This window comes from Bos mutus, unplaced genomic scaffold (genome assembly GCF_027580195.1).
Source record: "Bos mutus isolate GX-2022 unplaced genomic scaffold, NWIPB_WYAK_1.1 CTG218, whole genome shotgun sequence".
NCBI lineage: Eukaryota > Metazoa > Chordata > Mammalia > Artiodactyla > Bovidae > Bos > Bos mutus.
Window position 1 is genome coordinate 250,643 of NW_027219635.1, and position 8,711 is coordinate 259,353.

Sequence of the window (8,711 nt, forward strand, 5' to 3'; positions counted from 1 at the left end):
CAGCCAGTAGATACGGGATGGGGCAAGAGGTCACCTTGTCCCTTTGTTGCCTTGTGGAGAGATGCTTCTCCTGGAGCTAGTGGGGCCAAAGCTGTGAGGTGTGGCCAGAAGATGTCACTGACCTTGCCTTGGGTTCCCTGAGGGTGGAGGGACAGCAGGGCCTCCCTGGTTCCTTGGCCAGAGAAGGACCCCGCCCCCCTTGCTCTCTGACATCCCGCCAGGACTCGTTCCTGAGTAGGTTCTTCAGGATGGGCGTCCAGGCCCCACCCCGACTCCTGGAGCTGGCTAGCCAGAGCCTCCTGCAGGATGAAGCCTTGGCCATCGCAGCCCTGGAGGAGCTGCCCGTCGAGCTCTTCCCGCCACTGTTTACAGCGGCCTTTGCCGGGAGGCACACCCATACCGTGAAGGCGATGGTGCAGGCCTGGCCCTTTGCCTGCCTCCCTCTGGGCGCCCTGATGAAGGACCACCAGCCTCATCTGGAGACCTTCCAGGCTGCGCTCGACGGCCTGGACCTCCTGCTTGCTCAGGAGGTGCGCCCCAGGTAAGGTCGACCTGGCAGAGTGGTGGGGCCTAGGGGTGTGAGCAAGATGCAGCCAGGCCAGGGGGATCACCTGGGAACAGACATTTCAGGTGTACAGGACTGGTTGAGGGGCAGAGGGGATAAAAGGCACGTGGCCCTCCCCCAGTGTCCCTTAAAGTGGGGACCAGGGCACGCCCGGAAGCCAGAGGATCTGTGGTGTGTGGAGTGCAGAGCCCTCGCAGGGTCCTGGTGCCCATCGGCCTCTGCACAGCTCAGTGTGGCCCCCGTGGTCCCGCAGGCGGTGGAAGTTGCAGGTGCTGGACTTGCGCCGGAATGCCCACCAGGACTTCTGGACCTCGTGGTCTGGCATCAAGGCCAGCGTTTGCTCACTGCTGGAGCCTGAGCCAGCGCAGCCCATGCAGAAGATGCACAGAGTGGAGGCGCAGGCGGGGCTGAAGCCGGCACGGGCCCCAGTGGAGGTGCTGGTCGACCTGTGCCTCAAGGAGGACACGCTGGACGAAACCATCAGCTACCTGTTGAAGAAGGCCAAGCAGAGGAGGAGCCTGCTGAACCTGCGCTGCCAGAAGCTGAGAATTTTCACCATCCCCGTGGAGAGCATCAGGAGGATCCTGAAGCTGATGCAGCTGGACTCCATCCAGGACCTGGAGGTGAACTGCACCTGGAACCTGGCCACGCTGGCCAGCTTCCTGCCACACCTGGGCTGGATGGGCAACCTGCGCCGGCTGCTGCTTTCGCACATCCACGTGTTGCCGCGCACTGCCCCTATCCAGGAGGAGCACTGTGTTGCCCAGCTCACTGCCCAGTTCCTGAACCTGCCCCACCTGCAGGAGCTCTACCTGGATTCCATCTCCTTCCTCAAGGGTCGCCTGCACCCGTGTGCTCAGGTGAGGCATGGCACCAGTTCCACAGACGGAACTGGCCCCTTTCATCTTGATCCCACTGGGGACATTGCCAGGGTGCACGGGTCGCTTGGAAGTCCTCGAAATGCCGCTGCTCTGTCCCTGGGGTCTTGTCAGGTCACCTCCCTGGTCAGGGTCAGAGGCGTGGCCTAGGTTAGATGTCAAAGGGGACATCTTGCTGGCAGTCCACATGGTGGGGGTCAGGTGTGATGCCCTTGGGCATTCTTTCTGAGACAGTGATGTCTTAGCGGAGGCGATGACAGAGAACTCAGTGAGAAGGACATTGGTCCATCAGGTTGAGGTTAGAAGTCTGAAGCACTGTTTCTCCCTCCCACCTTCTGCTTCTGTCCTGAGCTGCTTTAGGCTGAAGGTGAGCTGTGGAAAGTGGGTGATTCTGGAGATGACAAGGAGGGATCAGGAGGGGAAACTTGTGGCTCTAAGCAGTCCAGAGAAGAGAGAAAGTCAAATGAGCATCATTGTTGAAGTGGCTCCATTCTCTTTAAGTCCAAATTATAATCATTATTTTCCTCTCAGACTTTGAATACATAGGAAATCCTCAAAAACAGGTTATGGCTCTGCCTTGAACACAGTAATAAAAGCTAAGAGGATGCAGCCTAGTTTGGCTATATGAATGAGTTGCATTGATTCCCTTATTGGCAGCTGCAAACTCAGAAGCATTAGGAATAAATATGTACACTGAGAAACCAAAAGAGACAAAGAAAGAAGGGGAAAAAAAAAGTAGGTGGTGATGGACAATCTGTGACCCCCGAATCTCTGAGGCTATTCACCCAGGGATCATGTGTAACTGCTCGGACACTCCAGCCTATATCCACTGCATCCAGCCTTCTGTTGAATTCAACTAGTCGTGTCTTATAAAAACATCTTACTTCCTGTTAACCAAATGCTAGTAAACTAAAATAGGCAAATACCATACGTTTACCGTTTGTTTCCCACATGGAAAATAGTTCATCGTTTTGTGCAGGGGGAGGTCATACCCATATGAGCATGCCCGTCCCCCTTGAAGACCCCCACCTTCCTGTCAAGAAGGTGAGGGGCTAGCTTCATGCCAGTGAGATGCCCTTTGTTCCGTAAAACAGGCCTCTCCTCCCACATCCCTCTGCCCACCACCTCTGCCCCTTAGACTGACTGTCCTGTCTCTCCCCAGGTGCCTGAAGACCCCTCTGGAGACCCTGTGGATCACCAACTGCCAGATTTCAGAGTCAGACCTGAGGTACCTGTCACAGTGCCCGAGCGTCGGCCTGCTGAAGCACCTGTGCCTCAGTGGGCTCAACCTGACCAACCTCAGCCTGGAGCCCCTGCAGGTCCTGATCGAGAGGACCTCGGCCACCCTGCAGGACCTGGACCTGGATGAGTGTGGCATCATGGACTCCCAGTTCAGCGCCCTCCTGCCCTCCCTAAGCCGCTGCTCCCAGCTCACCACCTTCAGCTTCTGTGGCAACCACATCTCCATGGCCGTGCTGGAGAGCCTGTTGGACCACACCGTGGGGCTGAGCAAGCTGAGTCTGGTGCTGTACCCTGCACCCCTGGAGAGCTATGAGGATGTGCGCGGCACCCTGCACCTGGGCCTCCTGGCTCAGCTGCATGCCCGGCTCAAGCGGCTGTTGTGCGCGTCTGGGCGGGCCAGCACGGTCTGGTTCAAAGCTAACCCCTGTCCGCACTGTGGTGACCAGATTGTCTACAGCACCGAGCCCATCCTGTGCCCCTGCTACATGCCCACCTAGCTCAGCTCACGAGTTGCAGGGTTTGTCCCTGGCACTGGGACATTGCCACCCAGACCACAGTGAATCTAGAAGGAACACAAACCACAGTTTCAGACAATTGTTCAGTGCATGTGGTAAAGGAAAGGTGATTTAGAGTGAGCAGGGAGGGAGGGGTTGGTGGCACTTTTGTAGAGATGTGTTCCTACTAAGTTAGAAACGTGAATCTCAATTTTGGAGGGGGGGATTTGGACTTGGGAGGTTGATGGCGTCATGACCCCTGTGTTGGATTGTTAACAAAGAAATAAAGGGAACTTCAGTGTCAATCATTTGGTGTCCTCTGTGATCTGTGACCATAATTCTCCCCTTTAAACTCATGACTCTCCTAGTAGTGGTTAAATATAAAAGGGCCTGAGTGTGAGTGGGGCCTAGATGCTCTCTGATAGGCAAGGATCAGCTACAAGAGTTCAGGGCAATATTTACCCACTCCCTGTGGTTCTCATTTCCAGGGCATCCACCTCCTCACTTATTTCAGAGGCTGTTCAGTCCATCATCGAATACAAGGTGTGTCCTCAGAGCCTGGAACGAACTAAGTGTCCAGGAGCAAGCACTATAGGAGGGAACCATCTTCCACGGGACCCTCGCTGCTAACGCCACCCAGGCCCTGGACTCCTGCATTTTCCCCAGTGGATCCAGCAGATGTGAAGCCTCCATCTCAGACCCTGGGCAGTGCCAAGACAGGTTCACTGTGCAAAGTCAGGCATGGAGTCCTGGGGGATATTCACCAGCAGACCATCTGGAGCCTCTGGGACCCAGCAGCCTGTTCCCACCTTCCCACTGCTCTGCTGTATCTGACACTTTGGGACTCCATGGACTGTAGCCTGCTGGGCTTTTCTGCCCATGGCATTCTACAGGTGAGAATGCTGCAGTGGGTAGCCGTCCTCTTTTCCAGGAGATCTCCCCAACCCAGGGATTGAACTTGGGTCTCCTGCATTGCAGGCAGATTCTTTACTATCTGAGCCACCAGGGAAGCCTCCAGGTTCTCAGAGACAACCCAATATCCCTGAATCCATTGTCTATATGTGTTTTTGCCACTAATATCCCCACAGGTTTTATTTTGTTTTTAGATCAATAAAAATTTTCACACACAATTATTTATTCAAAGTCTGATGGAAATCCATTCCCGATTGTCAAAAAAAGTCACTTCAGAATTCAGTATTTCAGTGTTGAGTGTAATGTGGCATTTTTCTCCTTGGTGTGATTCATCTGTGACTTTTGCTTTTAAACCTTAATCCTTAAGTTTTTACCTTAAGCCACATGCTAAAGACAAAATGTCCTTCAAATCCTGGTTCTCTGCTAGTCTGGCAGCACTAGGCTCTTAAAGCACTAGGAATGTCACTCATTCTCTTTTCCCACCAGAGCTCTTTTCTGAGACCAAGACCTCTAAGATTCAGAGCATATTTAGCAGCTAAACAAAATGACAGCACCCTTTGAGAGTGGAGGGCTCCAAGTAAACCTGTTCATGTGACAGAAGGAGCTGGGACCGGCATGGACCACCAAATTTTGGTTTAGGAATGTCCTGGAAATCAGAATCACCTTGATCTTCGCTTTCTGGTGGCTCAGATGGTAAAAGAATCCACGTGCCATTCAGGAGATTCAGGTTTAGTCCCTGAATGGACAAGATCCCCTGGAGAAGGGGTGGCTACCCACTCGAGTATTCTTTCCTGGAGAATTCCATAGAAGAGCCTGTCTGGCTACAGTACATGGAGTCATAGCGAATCAGACAGGACTGACTGACACTTTGACTTCCCCCTTAATACTGTGGCTAAGCAGGTGGTGCAGGTGGTCACTGATTGAGTTTTTCAATGTGTCCTAGTCCCTTATATTTTGGTCCCTCTCTGTCCCACCCTTGCATTTAAGCTGCAAAACCAGCCTTTGTGATTTCTTACTCAGGAATTAGAACTGGGAGCAGAAGTAGCAGGAAGCCAGACACTGTGCACTGATTAGGTGAGGAAGAAGGAGGAGAGTGAAAGAGGTGGCTTAAAACTAAGTATTAAAAAACTAAGATCCTGGCCTCTGGGCCCCATTACTCCATGGCCAATAGAAGGGAAAAGGTGGAAATACTGACAGATTTCCTCTTCTTTGGCTGTACAATCACTGCAATGGTGATGGCAACCACGAAATCAAAAGATGGTTGCTTCTTGGCAGGAAAGCTGTGACAACCCTAGACAATGTGTGGAAAAGCAGAGACGTTAATCTGCTGACAAAGGTCTGTCTAGTCAAAGCTATGGTCTTCCGAGTGGTCATGTACAGCTGTGAGAGCTGCTTCCCCAAGGAAGCAGAGCACCAAAGATTTGTTGCCTTCGAGTTGCGGTGCTAGTGAAGACTCCTGAAAGTCCCTTGGACAGCATGGAGATCTAACTAGTCAATCTTAACGGAGATCAACCCTCAATACTTGGCAGAAGGACTGATGCTGAAGCTGAAGGTTCGCTATACTGGTCATGTGATGTGAACAGCTGACTCCCTGGAAAAGTCCCTGATGCTGGGCAAGAGGGCAGAAGGAGAAGAGGGTGACAGAGAATGAGATGGCTGGATGCCATCACCAAAGCAATGGACATGAACTTGGGGAAACTTGTGGAACTGGTGAGGGACAGTGAGGTCTGGCATGCTGCAGTCCATGGGGTTGCAGATACAACTGGGCATATGAACAACAACCATGTCTTGAGATAAAGCTGTCCCAGGGAGAGTAGAAGATACAAAGGTTTGTGAGAACAACAGAAGTGCCAAGCTCTCACCTAGACACAGAGGAAGTGGGTAGAGGCTGGCCACCTGGATGAGTGCCCTCTTGAAAAGTGTGCCTCCTGGTCACCTTGTAGAGTTCACTTCTCACACAGCCCTGATCTGCAGGTCAGCAGGCACCAGCCGGTGTCCTGAGGGCCTGATCTCTTCCTGGGTACCAGGTTCTCAGTTGGTGTGAGATGCCCAGCCCTGTTGGTGGGCACTCAGGCTGACCAAATGTCATTCCATGGCCGTAAGCCCCAGGGAGCTTCTTCCTTGAGCACAGCAATGGACCTGGACTGGACTTGGCCTTGGGGTTGTCCATGGAAGGAAAGGTAGGAACATGTCATGTCTGTCTTTCTGTTTTTGTTTCTTAGGTGGCCTGCCAATGCAGCTTGCAGGATCTTAGTTCCCCAACTGAGGATAGAATCCATGTCCTCAGCAGTGAAAGTGCAGAGTCCTAACCACTCCAGGAGTACCAGAGGGTTCCCAGTAGGTCATTTCTTGAGCGTGGCATACAGCCCAGAAGTCTGACGTTGGCTGCCTTCTATGGGTCAAGCTTTGATGAAGTCACCAAACATTACTCTCTCGCTGACCTCTGGGAGCCCTGTGACCATGGCCCATAGCATAGAAACTTCTGGAGGGAGAGAGAACTGGAGGACGACAGATTGCCCCCCGCCACTCATATTCCTTTCCTGGCTACAGACCCAAATCCCTTCCAATAAATTCATCTGCTCTCAACCCATCAACACAAAACTGCTGTCCTCCTTCCTGGAAACCTTCCCTGCAAAAGAGGTTGAACTCATGTCCTCTGCTTCTTCGTAACCTAACATGGGAAGGCTTTTCTGTACATCTGTTGATAAGCTTCAGTGTGTTCTGCTGGACAACAGTGGTTTCTCTTTTTTTTTTTTTTTTTGGATAAAACACATACTCCCCTTCACATCCAGGATGGTTTGAGCACAGGCCTCGTTCTGTTCTCATGGTTATGTCCCTCATAGTCTGGAAGAGAAGTAAAAAAAAAGTTGGGGCCAGAAAGAGAGTTGGGCTGGGACCTTTAGCAGCAGTGGTCTGCAAGAAGTGGTCCACAGGAGCAGGCTTCACCCTGGAAAGTCTGGGTGGGTGGGCATTTGTTGATGGGTGGGAGTCACCTGGGAGCTGAGTCATCACCTGCATACCCCCTACCTGTCCTTGAGGTGAGCCCTCTCTAGGGACCACTGATCTAAAGAATGTGTTAAAGTACTAAGGTGGCCACCAGAAATATCACAGACTTAAACAAGAGGAAACCGTTTTCTCCCAGTTCTGGAGGCGAGAAGTCCAGAATCATGGTGTTGACAGTGTGGTGCCTCCAGAGGTCTCTTTCCTTGATGTGCACACAGCTGCATTCTCGTGTCCTCCTGTCTCTTTATGTCCAAGCATGCTTGATGTCTTCTTGTGTGTCCTAATTTCCTATTTTTGTTTTTTGTTTCGTTTTCCTGGCTGTGGTGCTTTGCTTCTGGGTCTTGGTTTCAGACCAGGGATTGAACTTGGGTCCTAGGCAGTGAAAGCTCTGAGCCCTAACCTCTTGATTGCCAGGGATTGCCCTCTCTCTTTTTATATAGACAACCATCAGATTCGACTAGAGCTCACCCTAGTGACCTCGTTTTATCTTCATCACCTCGTTAAAGATATTATCTCCAAACATGGTAACATTCCAAAGTGTTGGGGGTTAGGACTTCTACAGATACATTTTTAAATACGTATTGATTTATTTGACTGCACCCAGTGTTATTTGTGGTACGTGGGGTCTTTGGTCTTCCTGGCAGCACATGGGATCTAGTTCCCTGACCAGGGACGGAAGCCCAGGCCCCTGCACTGGTAGTGCAGGGTCTTTGCCACTGGACCATTGTGAAAGTCCCCTCAACATACGGATTTTGCAAGACACAATGAAGCCCCAAACAGGGTTGATGGTAGGGTGATTTGCCTGGCTACACATTTGCACCTTACATGCTCCCTAGAAAATCTGAGACCTTTAATAACATTGACTCCCTGGTCCCAGTTGTAGAGATACCAATTCTGTGGGTATGGAGTAAGATCAGCAGAAGCAAGCAGAACATCAGTTCTCTGCAAAGCTCTCTAGTACTCACTGTTTAATGTGGATACCTTAAGCAGCCTGGGCAACACCTTGAGTTGTGAGAAACTCAGAATCTCAGGCCCTACCCACAACTGTTGGATGAGAATGTGTTTTTGCACAAGACACATAGGCAATTCCTTAGATTCCTGAGGCTTAAGAAGCACAGCCCAGGAGATTTGAGAGTGTGGCCCAAACTGAGAAGTTTGGATCCAGATCTCTGGGCTTTGCTCATATCCTAACTTCCTTCAATACAAAGAACATCCCGAAGGCCTGAGAGATAGTGTCCAAGTCCTAGAATCTCTGAAGGGTGGTGGAGAGGATGAAGCTCCCAGCTCAATCTACAGCATCTGATTGGTTTATTGAATTACCAATAACCTGCTCCTCCCAAGGCAGGTGCTCAGTGTGTCACATGAAGAAAAAAAATGAATTCCTGACCCTCAACCCTCAGGGTGTCCTGAAGGTGTAGATTCTTGGGTATTTTAAACATGTTCTTATTGTTGTTTGGGCTCTGGTTGTGGCTCTGGTAAAGGATCTGCCTGCAATGTGGGAGACAGGAGTTTGATTGCTGAGTTGGGAAGATCCCCTGGAGAGGGAAACGCTACCCACTCCAGTACTCTAGCCCAGAGGATTCCATGGACTGGATAGTCCATGCAGTCCACAAGGGT

At 51.4% G+C, this 8,711-nt stretch overlaps 1 protein-coding gene across 1 annotated transcript; it reads left to right on the forward strand.

Moving 5' to 3' along the window:
• The first annotated feature begins 248 nt into the window (after positions 1 to 248).
• On the forward strand, positions 249 to 3,182 carry LOC138986858 (melanoma antigen preferentially expressed in tumors-like). The gene is made up of 3 exons (XM_070366852.1): positions 249 to 541; positions 819 to 1,415; positions 2,606 to 3,182. The coding sequence occupies exons 1-3, from the start codon at positions 249 to 251 to the stop codon at positions 3,180 to 3,182; spliced, it is 1,467 nt and encodes a 488-aa protein (XP_070222953.1).
• The last annotated feature ends 5,529 nt before the right edge of the window (positions 3,183 to 8,711 follow it).